Source organism: Bufo bufo, chromosome 1 (genome assembly GCF_905171765.1).
Source record: "Bufo bufo chromosome 1, aBufBuf1.1, whole genome shotgun sequence".
Classification (NCBI taxonomy): Eukaryota; Metazoa; Chordata; class Amphibia; order Anura; family Bufonidae; genus Bufo; species Bufo bufo.
In genome coordinates, this window is record NC_053389.1 from 178,168,731 (window position 1) to 178,189,673 (window position 20,943).

A 20,943-nucleotide genomic window follows, 5' to 3' on the forward strand; every position below is an offset into this window, starting at 1 on the left:
AACGTAGTAGTTCTGGTGTCTATAGCATGTCTCTGCAAGCTTTCTAATGTAAACACTGTCTTTTCAGAAAAAAAGGCAGTATTTACATTACTGCCAAGGGACACCTCTAGTGGCCACTTATCATTATTAAAGTTTACTACTCTACGAGGTGTGTGCATTTTTTTGGGGTATGTGTGTGTTGTGGTGGAGAGTGTGATTGCATGCTAGGGTGTGGGAAGGCGGGATCCAGGGGGCCCAAGTAAATTCTTGCCCAGGGTCCAAACAATATTAAAGACTGCCCTGCAGACTTTAGTGGATTTTATTGGGACTTTATGTGATAGACTAACACAAAGTAGCAAGTATGTGTGAAGTGAAACGAAAATGATTCATGGTTTTCAAAATTTTGAATAAATAAAATTTTATTTATGTATAAAATTTGGCATGCATTTGTATTTAGTCAATACTTTGTAGGATCACCTTTCTCTGCAATTACAGCTGTAAGTCTGGGGTATCTCTCTACCAGCTTTGCACATCTAGGGGCTGAAATTTTTGCTTATTTTTTGCAAAATAGCTCGAGCTCAGTCAGATTGGATGGAGAGTTTTGCCACAGATTCTCAATAGAATTTAGGTAGGAACTTTGATTGGGCCATTCTAACACATGAATAGGCTTTGATATAAACCATTCCATTGTAGCTCTGGCTTTATGTTTATGGTTGTTGTGAACCTCCATCAGAGTCTCAAATCTTTTGCAGCCTCTACTAGGTTTTCCTCCAGGATTGCACTGTATTTAGCTCCATCCATATTCCTATCAACTCTGACCAGCTTCCCTGTCCCTGCTGAAGAAAAGCATCCCCACAGCATGATGCTGACACCCTCATGTTTCACTGTGGGGATGATGTGTTCTGGGTGATGTGCAGTGTTAGTTTTCAGCCACACATAGTGTTGTTCATGTAGGCCATAAAGTTCAACTTTGGTCTCATCTGACCAGAGCACCTTCTTCCACATGTTTGCTGTGTCCCCTACATGGCTTGTGGCAAACTACAAACAGGACTTCTTACGGCTTGCTTTCTAAAATAGCTTTCTTTTTGTCACTATTCCATAAAAGCCAGCTTTGTGGAGTACACGACTAATAGTTATCCTGTGGACAGATTCTCTGCAGCTTGTCCAGAGTGACCATGGGCCTCTTGGCTGCCTCTCTAATTAGTGCTATCCTTGCCTGGCTGTCAGTTTACTTGGACGGTTATGTCTTGGTAGGTTTGCAGTTGTGCCATACTCCTTCCATTTTTGCTTGATGGATTGAACAGTGCTCCATGTTCAGAACTTGGAATATTTTCTTTTATAACCCTGCTTTATACTTTTCCACAACTATATCCCTGACCTGTCTGCTGTGTTCCTTGTTTTTCATGATGTTCACTAACAAACCTTTGAGGCCTTCACAGAACAGATGTAGTTATACTGAGAATAAATTAAACACAGATGGACTCTATTTACTGATTAGGTGACATCTGAAATCAATTGGTCATACTGGATTTTATTTAGGTATATCAGCATACAGGGGGCTGAATACAAATGCACGCCACAATTTTCAGATTTACCGTATTTTTCGCCCCATAAGACGCACTTTTCCCCCCCAAAAGTCGGGGGGAAATGGCAGTGCGTATTATGGGGTGAATGCTGCAATTTTTACTCTGCTAACACGGATACTTCGCGGGCCGCGATGCTGCACAGCGCAACCTGCGATGTATCAGCGGAGAGGGAGGAGGAGCTGGAGGCCCGCAACTGCTGTCGGAATAGCGGCGGGGCCCGGTGCAGTCACTGTACTCTATTACACCGGGCTCCGCACACAGCAGTATTCATATGTAAAGTGTAGGTAATCCATATGTAAAGTGTAGAAATCCTCGGCGGTAGCGCAATCCACATAGTACTCACTATGAAACTCCTGTACTACACAAATATAAAAATACAATAAACAAGGAACTATTAACAGAAATGTACAGAGGGGTAGAGGATGCTGTCTACAAGATCTTACAATTTATGGGGAGAACACAGTAGGTAGGGGCAGGGCTGTTTCTAGGGGCGGGCGGGCCGGGCGGCTGCCCAGGGCGCTGTCAGAAGGGGGGCGCCGGCAGGGGCGCCCTCTTGTCGTTTCTCTGCCGTGCGCCCTGGCTCCCTCCCTCTGAGATCTCGCCTGCCCTGCGACCTGCGCCCGAATGCAGAGTCCTCTCACTCTTCAGACAGTGCCCGTACGTACTACCGAGTCCAGTCACTCAGCTCCGGTACGTGCGGGCGGCACTTACTGACGTCACCCGCCTGCTCCTCCCACTAGGCGGCGCAGGCGCGTGACGTACAGTGAGTGAGTGCCGCACTGCCTTTCTCTTCAGCAACTACGTCCTTTTAGTAACCAATATATGAGCTGGACATTTATTATAATAGGTGACAATAGGTCATTTGAATTGCAGCAGGAGTGCACGGTGTGGAATCTCTGTCCGTGCTGCATGAAGCACAATATGGTCATGATGTAAATTACATGAAGTTATGCAAACAGCATTGTTCTGCCTTCAGTATTGATTTACCTTTTGGGTTATAACACGGCATATTGGTGATCCATTACTGATTTTATCATTTATTAATTGTACTCGTTTATTCTATATTTTACTACGTTTTATCAATGAACTGTTTGATGTATTCAGCATAAATAAAGTTGACTCTTGGAGTGATTCTGAAATTGGAGTGCCGACCCCCTCTTTTAAGTTATTATAAATAAATACTTGCCGTGACAGTTACTCTGTAATGGGATTATCCTAGAATAACATTCAATTTAGTAAATCGGAGGACTTCTTATACATGTAATAGGTCATATGCTATTGGATATGTAGAGATACAAATAAGAAGAAAGGGGCGCCACATGTACGATATCAATTGTTTACCAATGAATTTTAGAAAAACGCAATTGCGCTTATCGGATAATGTTGTAAAAAGTCACAACTGCTATAGATCACTTGACCAGTTATTTAGAATCCCGACCGGTGGGCGGTTATCCTAGGCTGCAGCCGTGGTCCTCTGTGTCCTCTGTGTTGCTCCTAGGGCAAACGACAGGTATAGAAGATAACTTGCAAAAAGGTCAGGATCACTGGAGGCGCTGCCAAGGTTCAGATGAATAATACATCGGAGGTGGCATAGTTGATGTAAGGTATCTTTATTTCCCCCTTCGTCAGGACTGTGCCCGTACCTGCCGTCTCCTGGGCTGGCAACTCGCCAATAACCGCCAATCCAGCCCCAGAAACACGTAGACTATCTGTGAATAAAGATACCTTACATCAACTATACCACCTCCTATGTATTATTCATCTGAACCTTGGCAGCGCCTCCAGTGATCATTCTATTGGATGCAATCCAAGGCTTGAACACCAGAGGCCTTGTTCTTTCTCTTTTGCTCCTTTTTATACACTGCTTGGTGTCACATATTCCAATTTCCCTACTGGTTTTAAAAATAACTTATTTCAATTGTGTGTGATCCAGATCTGATCCTGACAGATGTTGTAGAAGATGACAACAATGGGACACGTGCCAGTCACACAAGGAGATTTAATAACAAGCACTGACCTTTAACTCATATCGAATACTTCTCTGCTTCTGCTTTATAATCTTCTCATCTTTTATGCAGAAGTCCCAGCCTGAAAGCACCTTATCTGTGTAATTAGTCATTGACGAATCATCGGTTATCAAACTCTGCTTGAAACCTTGAACTGATCTGAAAGAAGAAGAGGATTAAAAATCATTCTTAGTACTGTCAGGGCTCTTTCCCACTGCATTGCTGTGTTCACACGTTACGATGGAATTTGTCATTCCTATGGGTCTATGTTAATGACATGTATGTGTAGGCACCATATTCCACCTAGTAAAAATGCCTCCACTGCGGCCCTTATATCAGATGTCAAAATTACAAGCATCTCATTATTAGCTAGAAAGTCCCAAAAGTCTCTCAGTATTCATTTACTCTTTCCACAGTGCTGTGCAAACACAGTGCAAATGAACAGGATATATATTACAACATACATAATATCCAGTTACACAGTACAACAGTATAAGTCAATGCAAGTTAAACCTTTAAAGTGAAATAAAGTAAGAAGTTGATGACTTTGCATAGGGGAAACAGGGAAATGTCCACAAATGTTCAGACTTCAAAGTACCCCTGCTCCAGGGCATTATACGGGTGAGGGGAGCCAACACAGTCATACAACGATGTTAGATGTAAGGGCCTCGGTGGCAAAACACTTTACAGTCACTGTTTACAGGAGCAGTAATGAGTAATAAAAGAGCTGGATAAACAGAATATGGGTGGAAGTTTGCTTAGCACATCTGCAGAAGTCACTATTATACAGTGAGTTTCAGAAAAAAACTTTGCAAAGTGATCAACCCCTTTAATAAAGAAACCTTTGATGGAGATGCTGGCATCATCAAGTCTTTGAAGTTAAGGGGGGTTGTCCTTTCTGCTGCAGCTCCCTCCCTAACACAACTTAGGGAGTGTGTCCTTTTTCAGGGTGGCACTATTGGTCCACAGACCTGTCTGCAGACTTCAGGTGGCTGTTTATGGCAGCCTGTACTGTCTGTGGAATTCAGACAAAAAGTTACATAACTGACAGCACTGCTTGGGGAACCTGAATATTTTATACGGGGAGTGACAGCTTGATATCTGTAAGCAAAGTTTTTTTTACCCAGACATAGTACCAAGCCTGTGCATGGGTTTCATCTGGTATTACTTAGCCTCATTCACTAGAATGGGCTTTGATCTTGTGTGATAGCTTTTCTTACCTGATCACTGTCCACAATAGACTGAGAAGAAAGTAAACCAGAGTCGTTACAAGATAGGCCAGAGGAATATTATAGGAAAAGTCAGCCAAGTTCACAGACGAGTTCTTGTAGTATCCATAAAACATATAAGTGAGCTCCATAAAACCCTGGAGGAAAGAAGAACACGTACAGTAAGAGTTCTCAATGTATAGCAACGCACCAAAAACTGTCACAAATCATTATAGAAAAGTAGGAACAGCCACTTATGGGGGGATGTAGTCTGCATAATTCTGACAAATGTATTAATCAGGAAGAAGACGGCGCATTTTGTTGCAAATCTACATAGGAGCGGGCATAGATTTCTTATTTGAAGTCTTTAGGACAGTCGAAAATGTACCACATTTATTTACAAGACTGCATCTCTTATAAAACGTGTCATATTTTGGCGTATAAAAAACATCAGTTTCCCTCAAGGGGAGGAAAACCGCAGTAGGGCACAAATGAATAAATTAAATGAATAAATTCACATTTATTTGATATTACATTGTGTATTTTTGTAAATAAACTGCGATCAAGGAGGACAAAAGCTGGATCTCTATTGCCACCTATAGGATGGCTAGCCTATAAATCAATATCTGGCCCTTGAAGCAATGGATTTAAAGGGGTTTTCTGGGTTCAGGGCTGATCCCGGATATCACCTCTCCTGTATTTACTTAGTATGTATGAGAGGTACATTGGCGCATTTCCTTGCTCTGACCCTCACCTTTGCCTGCCTACATCGCGCAGCGCAAGCCCCTGTTTGTTGTGATGTACTGGGCTTCACAACATGATGCTAGACAGAGGCTTCCTCCTAGCAGTGAGCCTTGTGACGTCACCGGCAGATATAGGCGGTATATAGCGCTACCCTAGGCTCTTTTGGAGGCGGGTACTGTGCAAAGCAGCAAGAGTAGCGCTGGTCAGGAAGAAAGCAGTGTCCTACAATAAAAAGGACACCATGACATGTCAAACATTGAAAATCTATTTTACGCTCACCGTTCCCATTAGGATGTCCATGATGAAGACGTAAAATCTCTCTAGTCCTTGTGGATTCGGATCATACTTGAAACAAACATCTTTGAAGGAAATGGAACAACTTATAATAACTTTTAAGCCATTCCTATATAATTAAAGTTGCCTACTCTACATCAGGGATGAACATATTGAATGTGCAGCTTAGCTGGAGCTCTCAGGTTAAATGGGTCAGAATAGGTCATCAATGTCTGATTGGTGGGTATCTAACACCCGGCACCCTGTCAGTCATCTGTTGAATGGAGCTGAGGCGCTCGTAAGCGTGCCACGGCCTCTTCATCAGACCGTGATGTCACATTCATCGGTCACATGGCCCTTTTGCAGCTCAGTCCCGTTCAAGTAAATGGTACCAAGCTGCAATACTAAGCACAGCTATTAAACAATGGACGGCACTGTGCTTGAGTGCCATGGCCCCATCAAACAGCTGACCACAGGGGTGCTGGGTGTCGGACCCTCACCATTCAGATAATAATGACCTATCCTGAGAATAGGACATCAATATTTGAGTCCTGGACTCAAAGCGAACCTGTCATTTGCACTATGCTGCCCTCAGTGAGGTCAGCATATTGTAGTGCCAGACCTGCTCATTTACACTCATTTCTGTTTTCTTTCCTGTTTCCTGTTGCGCAGAAGTACAGTCCGACTTTATGGGAAACTGATTTGCATAATATCGTGTTTACTTGCAGTGAATGGATCACTTCCTGGATACGGTTTGATCTTTTGTGCCAGACCTGTCTTGGTGCCAGCAATTACGTGCAAGCCTTTATTCAACTATAATACCATGTGCCCATGGCAATTAGAATATAATTCATGCAAATAAAACTAGGGCTGCCATCAGGGGAATACAGGTGGTACTGCCCTCAGGGGCCTGGTCCAATAGGGAGACCACTGTGCTGCACATCAGCTGCTACCACTGTAATAAATAACATATGTGCTGCATACCTCCACCGACCCGGACGGCCACACATTACCCCGGCAAAATCTTAAATCATCAGGAACTTCTCATTAATAAAAATTTCAATTTCATTAGTTTTCTGATGTGCAAACATTATTAAAAAAAAGCCTTTTGAGATGCCGTATCACTACAAGTAACATCTATCTATCTACTGTATGTACCTACCTCATATCTATCTATCTATCTACTGTATCTTCCTACCTCATATCTATCTATCTATCAAATCAAATCAGCTTTATTGGCAGGAATAAATACATTTTAGCATTGCCAAAGCAAGTGGGAAATAATTGGGTAGGGTTGGGGGGTGGGGACACGTCCAGGGTGGGGATAAAGGAGTCCATGGTATATCAGGCTCCTCTCAGTCTATCTCCTATCTATCTATCTCATATCTATCTATCTATCTATCTATCTATCTCATATCTATCTATCTACCAAACGTCAAGGTGGCTTCTTAGTGCATTTAGTAGTGTGCTGCTACTTATTTGTTTTTCTACATAGTTAAGTTGCTACAGTAGCTTGCACCTGCAATTATCTCTGGAGGTGCGGTTTCTTTTTTTTATTATATACAGTCAGGTCCATAAATATTGGGACATCTACACAATTCTAACATTTTTGGCTCTATACACCACCACAATGGTTTTGAAATGAAACGAACAAGATGTGCTTTAACTGCAGACTGTCAGCTTTAATTTGAGGGTATTTACATCCAAATCAGGTGAACGGTGTAGGAATTACAACAGTTTGCATATGTGCCTCCCACTTGTTAAGGAACCAAAAGTAATGGGATAGAATAATAATCATAAATCAAACTTTCAGTTTTTAATACTTGGTTGCAAATTCTTTGCAGTCAATTACAGCCTGAAGTCTGGAACACATGGACATCACCAGACGCTGGGTTTCATCCCTGCTGATGCTCTGCCAGGCCTCTACTGCAACTGTCTTTAGTTCCTGCTTGTTCTTGGGGCATTTTCCCTTCAGTTTTGTCTTCAGCAAGTGAAATGCATGCTCAATCGGATTCAGGTCAGGTGATTGACTTGGCCACTGCATAACATTCTACTTCTTTCCCTTAAAAAACTCTTTGGTTGCTTTTGCAGTATGCTTTGGGTCATTGTCCATCTGCACTGTGAAGCGCCGTCCAATGAGTTCTGAAGAATTTGGCTGAATATGAGCAGATAATATTGCCCGAAACACTTCAGAATTCATCCTGCTGCTTTTGTCAGCAGTCACATCATCAATAAATACAAGAGACCCAGTTCCATTGGCTGCCATACATGCCCACGCCATGACACTACCACCACCATGCTTCACTAATGAGGTGGTATGCTTAGGATCATGAGCAGTTGCTTTCCTTCTACATACTCTTCTCTTCCCATCACTCTGGTACAAGTTGATCTTGGTCTCATCTGTCCTTAGGATGTTGTTCCAGAACTGTGAAGGCTTTTTTAGATGTTGTTTGGCAAACTCTAATCTGGCCTTCCTGTTTTTGAGGCTCACCAATGGTTTACATCTTGTGGTGAACCCTCTGTATTCACTCTGGTGAAGTCTTCTCTTGATTGTTGACTTTGACACACATACACCTACCTCCTGGAGAGTGTTCTTGATCTGGCCAACTGTTGTGAAGGGTGTTTTCTTCACCAGGGAAAGAATTATTCGGTCATCCACCACAGTTGTTTTCCGTGGTCTTCCGGGTCTTTGGGTGTTGCTGAGCTCACCGATGCGTTCCTTCTTTTTAAGAATGTTCCAAACAGTTGTTTTGGCCACGCCTAATATTTTTGCTATCTCTCTGATGGGTTTGTTTAGTTTTTTCAGCCTAATGATGGCTTGCTTGACTGATAATGACAGCATTTTGGATCTCATCTTGAGAGTTGACAGCAACAGATTCCAAATGCAAATAGCACGCTTGAAATGAACTCTGGACCCATAATTGGCATAATGAGGTAATAACACACACCTGGCCATGGAACAGCTGAGAAGCCAATTGTCCCATTACTTTTGGTTCCTTAACATGTGGGAGGCACATATGCAAACTGTTGTAATTCCTACACCGTTCACCTGATTTGGATGTAAATACCCTTAAATTAAAGCTGGCAGTCTGCAGTTAAAGCACATCTTGTTTGTTTTATTTCAAATCCATTGGGGTGGTGTATAGAGCCAAAAATGTTAGAATTGTGTCGATGTCCCAATATTTATGGGCCTGACTGTATATATAGTAGAGGAGTAGGCATCCTCTGTGGAACTTAGCACTCCCCGCCCACCTGCCTGGTGCTTTTAATCAGAGTAAGGGTCCATTCATACGTCCGTGTGTGTTTTGCGGATCCGCGGATCCGCAAAACACGAACATCGGCAATGTGCGTTCCGCATTATGCGGACCGCACATCACCGGCACTTAATAGAAAATGCCTATTCTTGTCTGCAATTGCGGACAAGAATAGGACATGTTCTATTTTTTTCGGGAACGGAATTGCGGATCCGCAATTCCGGATCCGGGCAGCACATCGTGCTGCCCCATAGAAATGAATGGGTCCGCAATTTCGTTCTGCAAAATGCGGAATGAAATTGCGGACGTGTGAATGGACCCTAACAATGGAGCTGGACACTCCGTGTTAGAGTAGGTCCCATCTGATTAGAAGGATAGCTCAAGTCTGAGTGCATATTATTAGGTGAATGACACTCAGACTACACGAATACACTAAAATTAGCTATCTGGGTACCCTCACATAACATACAATAAAATTCCAAAGACAGAAAAATACATGAACTTATATAACTATGCTGCTATTGCATTAAACCGGTGCATACAACATCGGACCGTAATCACATTGTAAGAGGCTGGCAAGTTGTCCTCTCCAAGCACTCGTGGCAACCTCAAAAGAGGGGAGTTCGTCACATAGGTCCCATCTGATTAGAAGCCACCTTGACGTCTGGTAGATGGGTCCAACATATTTTTGATCAATTATATCCGCTAAGAGCTTCTACTCTGCTTAATAGTAAGTAAGGGCGACATGTATTTGACCTTGTTCACACATTCACCTGTTTACCCACCCTTAGTGCATTTAGTGGTGTGCTGCTACTTATTTGTTTTTCTACATAGTTGCTATGGTAGCTTGCACCTGCAATTATCTCTGGAGGTGCTGTTCCATCTATCTAATCTATCTATCTATCTATCTATCTATCTATCTATCTATCTATCTATCTATCTATCTATCTATCTATCTATCTATCTATCTATATATCTATCTAATCTATCTATCTATCTATCTATCTATCATATCCAAAGAAAAGGCAGCACTCCAAATGTGGTAAAAGGTGATGAGTGACCCGTTTATTCCCTGGCAACGTTTCAGCCCACATAATGGGGCCCTTGTCTTGACAAAGGCCCCATTCTGTGGGCTGAAACGTTGCCAGGGAATAAACGGATCATCACCTTTTACTACATTTGGAGTGCTGCCTTTTCATTGGATATACTACAATTGGGGAAAGGTCGTCCACCTTTCCAGAGGATTTGCACCCGAACTTTTTCCTTCACTGTGCTGCTGTTACTTTTTGTTTTTTGTTATCTATCTATCTATTTCATATCTATCTATCTATCTATCCTGAGCAAAAATATAACCGCAACACTTTCGGGTTTGCTCTCATTTTGCATGAGCTGAACTCGGAGATCTGAAAATTTTTCTACATACACAAAAGACCCATTACTCTCAAATATTGTTCACAAATCTGTCTAAGGCCTCATGCACACGACCGTTGTGTGCACCCGTGGCCGTTGTGCCGTTTTCCGTTTTTTTTTCGCGGACCCATTGACTTTCAATGGGTCCGTGGAAAAATCTGAAAAAGCACCGTTTTGCAGCCGCATCCGTGATCCGTGTTTCCTGGCCGTGAAAAAAATATGACCTGTCCTATTTTTTTCACGGCCAACGGTTCACGGACCCATTCAAGTCAATGGGTCCGTGAAAGAACACGGATGCACACAAGATTGGCATCCGTGTCCGTGATCCGTGGCCGTAGGTTAGTTTTTATACAGACGGATCCGAAGATCCGTCTGCATAAAAGCTTTTTCATAGCTGAGTTTTCACTTCGTGAAAACTCAGAACCGACAGTATATTCTAACACAGAGGCGTTAGAATATACTACGAACTGTGTACATGACTGCCCCCTGCTGCCTGGAAGGTGCTGCCAGGCAGCAGGGGGCAGCCTCCCCCCCCCGTAGTTAACACATTGGTGGCCAGTGTGGCCGGCCCCCCCCTCCCTCCCCTGTAGTTTACTCATTGGTGGCCAGTGCGGCCGGCCCCCCCTCCCCTGTAGTTAACTCATTGGTGGCCAGTGGGCCCCCCCCTCCCCTGTAGTTAACTCATTGGTGGCCAGTGCAGCCGGCCCCCCTCCCTCCCCTGTAGTTAACTCGTTGGTGGCCAGTGGGCCCCCCCTCCCTCCCCTGTAGTTAACTCGTTGGTGGCCAGTGGGCCCCCCCTCCCTCCCCTGTAGTTAACTCGTTGGTGGCCAGTGGGCCTTCTCCCCTCCCTCCCCCTCCTAATTAAAATCTCCCCCCTATCATTGGTGGCAGCGGAGTGTACCGATCGGAGTCCCAGTTTAATCGATGGGGCTCCGATCGGTAACCATGGCAACCAGGACGCTACTGCAGTCCCGGTTGCCATGGTTACTTAGCAATTTGTAGAACCATTATACTTACCTGCGAGCTGCGATCTCTGCGTCCGGTCGGGAGCTCCTCCTACTGGTAAGTGACAGGTCCGGCCGGGAGCTCCTCCTACTGGTAAGTGACAGGTCATGTCACTTACCAGTAGGAGGAGCTCCCGGCCGGACCTGTCACTTACCAGTAGGAGGAGCTCCCGGCCGGACGCAGAGGGGAGGGAGGGGGGGGGGGCGGCCACACTGGCCACCAATGTGTTAACTACAGGGGGGGGGGGCTGCCCCCTGCTGCCTGGCAGCAGGGGGCAGTCATGTACACAGTTCTTTTAGTATATTCTAACCTGAAGCGTCCCCATCACCATGGGAACGCCTCTGTGTTAGAATATACTGTCGGATTTGAGTTTCACGATGTAACTCAAATCCGACAGTATATTCTAACATAGAGGCGTTCCCATGGTGATGGGGACGCTTCAAGTTAAAATATACCATCGGATTGGAGAAAACTCCGATCCGATGGTATATTAACTCCTGACTTTACATTGAAAGTCAATGGGGGACGGATCCGTTTGAAATTGCACCATATTGTGTCAACGTCAAACGGATCCGTCCCCATTGACTTGCATTGTAATTCAGGACGGATCCGTTTGGCTCCGCACGGCCAGGCGAACACTTTTTTTTCATGTCCGTGGATCCTCCAAAAATCAAGGAAGACCCACGGACGAAAAAACGGTCACGGATCACGGAAAAACGGAACCCCGTTTTGCGGACCGCAAAAAAATACGGTCGTGTGCATGAGGCCTAAATCTGTGTTAGTGAGCACTTCTCCTTTGCCGAGATAATCCATCCCACCTCACAGGTGTGGCATATCAAGGTGCTGATCAGACAGCATGAATATTGCACAGGTGTGCCTTAGACTGCCCACAATAAAAGACCACTCTGAAATGTGCCGTTTTGTCTAACTGGAGGGGAGGGTCAGAAAACCAGTCAGTATCTACCATTTGCCTCACGCAGTGCAACACATCTACGTCGCATAGAGTTGATCAGGTTGTTGAGTGTGGCCTGTGGAATGTTGGTCCACTCCTCTTCAATAGCTGTGCAAAGTTGCAGAATGTTGACAGGAACTGGAACACGCTGTCGTATACGCCGATCCAGAGCATCCCAAACATGCTCAATGACATATTCGGTCAGTATGCTGGTCATGCAAGAACTGGGATGTTTTCATCTTCCAGGAATTGTGTACAGATCCTTGCAATATGGGGCCGTGCATTATCATGCTGCAACATGAGGTGATGGTCGTGGATGAATGGCACAACAATGGGCCTCACGATCTCGTCACGGTATCTCTGTGCATTCAAAATGCCATCAATAAAATGCACCTGTGTTCGTTGTCCATAACATACGCCTGCCCATACCATAACCCCACCGCCACCATGAACCACTTGGTCCACAACGTTGACGTCAGCAAACCGCTCACCCACACGACGCCACACACGCTGTCTGCCATCTGCCCTGAACAGTGAAAACCGGGACTCATCCGTGAAAAGAACGCCTCTCCAACGTGCCAGATGCCATCGAATGTGAGCATTTGCCCACTCAAGTCAGTTACGATGACAAACTGCAGTCAGTTCCAGACCCCAATGAGGACGACGAGCATGCAGATGAGCTTTCCTGAGACGGTTTCTGACAGTTTGTGCAGAAATTCTTTGGTTATGCAAACCGATTGTTGCTGCAGCTATCCGGGTGGCTGGTCTCAGACGATCATGGAGGTGAACATGCTGGATGTGGAGGTCCTGGGCTGGTGTGGTTACACGTGGTCTGCGGTTGTGAGGCCGGTTGGATGTACTGCCAAATTCTCTGAAACGCCTTTGGAGACGGCTTATGGTAGAGAAATGAACATTTATTGCACGGGCATTCCTGCAGTCAGCATGCCAATTGCACGCTCCTTTAAACATTGCATCTGTGGCATTGTGCTGTGTGATCAAACTGCACATTTCAGAGTGGTCTTTTATTGTGGGCAGTCTAAGGCACACCTGTGCAATATTCATGTTGTCTAATCAGCACCTTGATATGCCACACCTGTGAGGTGGGATGGATTATCTCAGCAAAGGAGAAGTGCTAACTAACACAGATTTAGACAGATTTGTGAACAATATTTGAGAGTAATGGGTCTTTTGTGTATGTAGAAAATGTTTCAGATCTTTGAGTTCAGCTCATGCCAAATGGGAGCAAAACCGAAAGTGTTGCTTTTATATTTTTGTTCAGTCTATCTATCTATCTATCTATCTATCTATCTATCTATCTATCTCCTGCCTCCCAACTGTCCAACTTTTGGAGGGACAGTCCCTCTTTTTGACCCAAGTCCCTCTGTCCCTCTTTGATCCTTAAATGTTCCTCTTTTTGACCTGGTGAATGAATGCCTAAATGTGCATTAATAAATTTACTAAATTGCTCCTTACTAAAGTGACTGTATGGTTTCTTCCTGTATATTAGACCAGAACTTCATTATTTTGACCTTAAAATATCCATAATCGGATGATTAATGTGCTAATATTTAAATGGATAATGAAGCGCAAGAAAAAAAATTGTCCCAGGGGCTCCACAATAACTGATCCCCACCTGCTGCAGTTGTGACGGAGTCAATAATTATGCTTTGGGCGGAGTTAGAGGTGTGGCCTAGTATGAGAAAAACAGCTGTGATGCGCGGCAAGAATATTGTCCCTCTTTGCAATTTTTAAAAGTTGGGAGGTATGATCTATCTATCTATCTATATCTAGTTTAGAATCTATGTTAAAGGGGTTTTCCAGGCTTTTAATATTGATGACCTGTCCTCAGAATAGCTCATCAATATTAGATCGGCGGTGCTGCCGATCAGCTGTATGAAGAGAAGGCACACGCTGTCTCCTGTCTTTCTTCCTGCTTACCATAGACATAGCAGCAGTGAGCAGGAAGAGAGACAGGTGACATGTGCATTTATACAGCGTCATACATTTTCATATTTTGAAGGGGTTTTCCAGGCTTTTATTATTGATGACCTATCCTCAGGAGAGGTAATCAATATTAGTTCCCCCCCCCCCCGATCTGATCTGATATTAATGACCTCTCCTGAAATCCCCTTTAAAATATGAAAATGTGTGCATTAGCGTTTTTGTGCCTTCTTCATAGACTTCTCTATAGAGCAATAACTTTAGTAAAGACACACATGCAAAATGTCACTAAAAAAACAACAAAAGTGTTAGTAAAAAATGCTTGAAACTAAATTTTTTTCACAAGCTTAAAGGTTTGAATGAGGGTTTAGGGTTTTGATACATCATCGCCTCATTGCATCAAAAATGCATAGTTTTTGCCACAGTTTTTGAAAACTACGAGGCAGCTGCAATGTGTGAACCCATTCTTCATCTACCATACACTTCTAGGCTTATTAACTTCTGAAGTAAACATTCCCCAAGCTATTTTATACTGTACTGTGTGAAACCAGGAATCAGGGGTAGACATTGCTCCTTGTTGTATGAGCACTGAATATTACCCCTCGCTGTCTATTACAAACTTTTCCATTTCCTTTACCGTTTCCTTTCCCCTCCCTTTTTTGGCTTATATACTGGATCTAAACCGTTACAGAAGACAAAAAGTTCTTGTTTCCCATAGGAGCTAATCACAGCTCAGATCTGATTACACAGAAAAGTTTAGTAAATGAAAGTTGAACTCTGGACATCTGGACACAACATGGCGAGTATACTTATCATCAAGGGCATCATTTACATTCATCAATTTGCTGACTTTATAGAAACTCACCGTCTGTGTTAGAAATGGTAAAGGTCTGTTCTAAACCTAATGCATTAAAGGCAATGTTGGGAATCAGAATGAATCCAGCAATTAGGAGAAAAGTCATAAAGTTCATTAGCACCAATAACCTTAGGAAACTGAAGTAGGATTGTATTCCGGCTCCAAACTGACCTGTAGAAGATAAAAGGTTAATATATATTCATAAAAAAAAAATATTTTGTTCATATAGTTATATACAGGGGCATGTCATTGCCCAAAAAAAATTAGCTGGCCAAGTCACCCTTTCCATTCTCTTATGTCCTGCAGAGCAAAATTTGCAAGTGTGAACTATAGAGGATGCAGAGGTAGTAGTCACACCCAGGTCCTGCTGCCTCTGGAGAGTGAAGCTTCTCTTGAGATAGGAGGGGGTCCTAAAGGTGGGACCTGCACCTTTTGGACATTTATAGCATATCCTATCTATATGCCACAAATGTCTAGAAGGGACAACCCATCTAAGAGTCGATGACGTAGGATCAGCTGTCTGCGGGAGCTGCAGTACCAGAACCAAGCGCACAGCTGGGTCCACTGTGTAGTGGCCGTGTCTGGTTACTGCAGCACTGCTCCTATTCACTTGCGATTATCAGGCACAGCCACTACACAGTGGACCCAGCTATGTGGTTCTGGTGCTGCAGCTCATACAAACAGCTTATCAGCGGGGGTTCTGGAAGTCACATCTCCTTCAATCTAATATTGAATACCTATCCTAAGGACAGGTAGTCATTACTTATATCAATACTTATGTTATATACAGTACAGACCAAAAGTTTGGACACACCTTCTCATTCAAAGAGTTTTATTTATTTTCATGACTATGAAAATTGTAGATTCACACTGAAGGCATCAAAACTATGAATTAATACATGTGGAATTATATACATAACAAACAAGTGTGAAACAACTGAAAATATGTCATATTCTAGGTTCTTCAAAGTAGCCACCTTTTGCTTTCATTACTGCTTTGCACACTCTTGGCATTCTCTTGATGAGCTTCAAGAGGTAGTCCCCTTAAATGGTTTTCACTTCACAGGTGTGCCCTGTCAGGTTTAATAAATGGGATTTCTTGCCTTATAAATGGGGTTGGGACCATCAGTTGCGTTGAGGAGAAGTCAGGTGGATACACAGCTGATAGTCCTACTGAATAGACTGTTAGAATTTGTATTATGGCAAGAAAAAAGCAGCTAAGTAAAGGAAAACGAGTGGCCATCATTACTTTAAGAAATGAAGGTCAGTCAGTCAGCCGAAAAATTGGGAAAACTTTAAAAGTAAGGGCTATTTGACCATGAAGGAGAGTGATGGGGTGCTGCGCCAGATGACCTGGCCTCCACAGTCACCGGACCTGAACCCAATCTAGATGGTTTGGGGTGAGCTGGACCGCAGAGTGAAGGCAAAAGGGCCAACAAGTGCTAAGCATCTCTGGGAACTCCTTCAAGACTGTTGGAAGACCATTTCAGGGGACTACCTCTTGAAGCTCATCAAGAGAATGCCAAGAGTGTGCAAAGCAGTAATCAAAGCAAAAGGTGGCTACTTTGAAGAACCTAGAATATGACATATTTTCAGTTGTTTCACACTTGTTTGTTATGTATATAATTCCACATGTGTTAATTCATAGTTTTGATGCCTTCATAGTCATGAAAATAAAGAAAACTCTTTGAATGCGAAGGTGTGTCCAAACTTTTGGTCTGTACTGTGTATATATATATACATACAATTCAAAGAATCAAGGTCAGTCAAGGCCAAAGTCACCATGTAGTCCCAGATTTATGTTTTTATTGTAAATCAAAATGTTATTACAATGATCAAATATATACAAGTCACACATAAAAACAGAAAACAACATCTAAATAATTCACACATACTGTAAGCAAATCAGGTGTAAAGGTTAAAAAATAAACACATCATATTCTGCTCTAGTCACATCTAGTAAAGGGGCACTTTTATGTTTTTAAAAAATATTCTACAGTTTTCAACCCAGCACCTAGATCTGAATACTTTTGTAACTGCATGTAATAAAAAAATGTGTGAGTTATTCAATAAAATATATCGCCACCTGCTGTTTTTTTACTTATTTTTTTTGTCCTGCTCCATGAGATGGCCGCACATGCTCAGTTTAATCCTTCAGCTGCCTCCTGAGCTGTGATAAGGGAGAGAGATGCAGCAGCAGAATAGACACACCCCCTGAGTTGTTAGCTTGATATAAATCTAGCAGAGCAATGAATGTGGAGATCTCTGGATCCATGTGAGGTATAGGGCTGGTTCTAGCTTTAGAACGAGATTCTCATGTACTATATGGAATAACCCCTTAAAGCAAGCATGTCAAACTCAAAAGCTAACATGGGCCAAAAAAACAAAATTTTAGTTTATGTGGGCCGCATCAAAAAAATATTTTTTTTACAATATAATGCAGACGGATCCGTTCTGAACGGATCCACCGTCTGCATTATATGAGCGGATCTGTCTCAGACGGATCCGCTCTGAACGCAAGTGTGAAAGTAGCCTTAGGGGCGAGAACCTGGGATCTTTCATCCCTTGTCCTATTCAGCTCTATCAGGGTGAATAGGACTTCACACTGTCCCTGCTGCTCTGTGCCTTGTGCACACAGCATCAGGGATGTTACCATGGCAACCAGGGCTTCTGTAGCGTCCTGGCTGCCATGGTAACTGATCGGAGCCCCAGGCTTACACAGCTGGGGCTCCGATCAGAAGCTGCCACTGCACCATCAATGAGGGGGAGGGGAGAGGTCCCTGTGGCCACTGCCACCAATGATTTTAATACTGGGGGGGTTGAGAGGGGCTGGCGCACTGTGCCACCAATGATTTTAATGGGATGGGGGGTTGAGGGGGGGGGGGATGGGGGCACACTGCACCACCAATGATAAATTACCCCTTTATACAGGAGGCTGGTACTGGCAGATCAGCAGTTAACCCCTCAGGTGCAGCACCTAAGGGGTTAACTGCCTCTGATCGCAGCCCCCTGTCAGCGACAGGGTGCCGGCAATGCGATTCTGCTGCCGGCACCCGCCTCCTGTATTGTGTTAAAGACTGACTTTCACTATCAGGCCACACAGAGCGGCGCCCAGCGATGTCTCAGCACTCACCATTAGTCCTGGGCGCCGCTCCGTTCGCCTGCAGTGCTCCATTACTGTCTCCTCTCCTGCTCCACATGCTGCTGATTACTATCGGAGCGATGGGAGGAGACATCAGCTTCACTAGTGGGCGTTCCTTCTCCCTGCGCTGCGATTGGACAGCGCTACAGCCAGGAAGAAGGAACGCCCACTAGTGACGCTGATGTCTCCTCCCATCGCTCCGATAGTAATCAGCAGCATGTGGAGCAGGAGAGGAGACAGTAAGGGGGCACTGCGGGCGAACGGAACGGAGCGGCGCCCAGGACTAATGGTGAGTGCTGAGACATCGCTGGGCGCCGCTCTGTGTGGGAAATGGGAATAGTCCTATCATTGGTGGCTTAGTACGCCCGCCCCTCTCTCCTCATTGGTGGCGCAGTGCGCCCGCCCCTCCTCCCCCCCCCTCTCCTCTCATTGGTGGCAGCAGCACAGGGGGAGGGAGGACAGCTTCCTTCTCCCCGTGCTGCTGAGAGAACATGAGCGCGCCGATAGCAGCGCGCTCATCTTCATAGATACTAGACTGCCGGGCCGCAAAGATATTCATTGCGGGCCGCATGCGGCCCGCGGGCCGCATGTTTGACACCCATTCCTTAAAGCATTATAGGCTATTATTTATACATTTTGAAAAAGGAAGTGTCACCACGTCTGTCATGTTTGTTTCAGTAAAAACTTACCATGAAACAACACTGAAAACCTTCCCTCAAACTCAGTTTTGTCTTTCCTCTGTTATTCCTCTAAGAAAATTATGAATAAATTGACAACTAGCTGTTTTGCATTTCCCTTGCCAAATTGGTGTGTCCCTACAGACACTGCCTGCACTGATAGGAGACCATCAGACACACCCCTCCAACTGGTAATACCCAGTTATCAATTTATTAATACATCTAGGAAGGAAGAGTAGGAATAGCAGAGGAACCGCACAATGCAGAGACCTAAGAAAAGATGCTTCAGAATTGTTATTTCATGTCTGGAGAGGTGACAGATGTTCCTCATGTGACATCATGTCAAATATCAGGTACTTGTGGGGCATTGGTGGACTGACCATTTAGGCAATGTCTGAGAGCCAATGGCCAAGGGGCCCATAGCAAAATTATCATATCCTGCCCCAATGCTAAATAAGATTGAAGGGGTTGTCCCAATACAACAACTTATCCCCTGGGGATGTGTCTGATCAGCGGGGGCCTCTGTTCCTCTGTTTGAATGGAGTGGCAGTCGGCAGACATACATGTTCATTCAATGCTATGAGGCTGCAAGACATAGCCGAGTACCTGTACCATTAAAGGTGTTATTATAATAATCAGGCTTATTATGTGGATTAGTGATAAACATTTATTACCTACATACCTCCAATAGTTTGCAGGGTGCCTTTCCACAGAATCAGATATTGTAGAACATCCAACATTATAGTCTTAAATTTTCTCCAAGATCTTGTCCTTTCCTCCTTCCAGGACTCCCATCCTGTCTTCTTTGCAATTTTCCTTTCCTGCTTTCTCCTTTATAAAAAGAACATGAATCCACAATGGCACTTTTACGTCATTGTTTGCTCTGCTACTGATATATGTGTGTATCTAATACCTGATCATCTTCTTCTCATTGATGATTCAGGTACCTATAGCTTAAAATAATTATTTCATTGTTGTAGTGGAAATTAGCTATAGAATTTATTCAGAAGTAGCAATCATGGCCTTCTGAATCACGCTTCCCCTGGCCTACGTGATGACCCGGGCGCACACCTGCAAAATATACCTGTGCACCCCCATGTCACCACCATGTACCGTTACACCATGAAAATTGCAACAAAGCAATAATTATCACAAAAAGACGTTCATGCCATTGTTATCAATTAATCCTAAAGGGCACATTAGTATGTAACAATTCTTTATGTCGATCTCCTCCAGCAATTAGGGCCCACTCTTTAAAAACACGTATACAATGTAATTATATATACTATGCTGCCTTTACATAGGAGAGCTTATTAATCGGACAGATCTAATTTAGAGATTCAATACATGAAATAAAAATAAAACAGCTCCACAAATAGTCTTGATATAAAAATATCCTACCTGTGCAGATGTGTCTCCATGGTTACAGACTACAAACAAACCCTGTGCAGTCTGATCCTACAGTCATGTATTACCTTCTAACATATGGCCACTTCTTTTTGCTTGGTTTTCCGGGATCAGAATATTGATGGCCTATTCTCCATATTAGATTAGTGGGGTTTTGAATTTGAGCACCCCTGTAATCGGCTGTTTGGGTTGGCTATGGCCTTCGGCCTCTTCATTATTTTCCACAGTCCATCTACCTGTGTGCGGCATGTACATAGTAATGGCAGTGTAGGTTATTGCAGGTTCATCCCATTCACTTGAATGGGACAAAGCTACAATACCTTGTACCACTGATACCTCATAGATGGCTGGAAAGTCGACAGACCAATATAAACAATGTAGAGACTGCAGTGCTTGCACGAGTGCCGCAACACCTTCAAGCGGTGGAGAGATGGACTCCCACCAATCAGATATTGCTAGCCTATCCTGAGAATAGTCCATAATGATTCTGATCCTGGAAAGCC

General features: G+C 43.9%; 1 protein-coding gene across 1 annotated transcript in view; it reads right to left on the reverse strand.

Moving 5' to 3' along the window:
• The window catches only part of TMC4 (transmembrane channel like 4), an 83,600-nt gene that overhangs the window by 41,882 nt on the left and 20,775 nt on the right, over positions 1–20,943 (reverse strand). The window contains exons 3-7 of the mRNA XM_040432714.1: positions 19,716–19,864; positions 15,224–15,385; positions 5,803–5,882; positions 4,792–4,937; positions 3,583–3,730 (exon numbers count right to left, since the gene is read on the reverse strand). Of these exons, the coding sequence (XP_040288648.1) occupies positions 3,583–3,730; positions 4,792–4,937; positions 5,803–5,882; positions 15,224–15,385; positions 19,716–19,864 (685 nt within the window). The remainder of the gene's footprint in view (positions 1–3,582; positions 3,731–4,791; positions 4,938–5,802; positions 5,883–15,223; positions 15,386–19,715; positions 19,865–20,943) is intronic.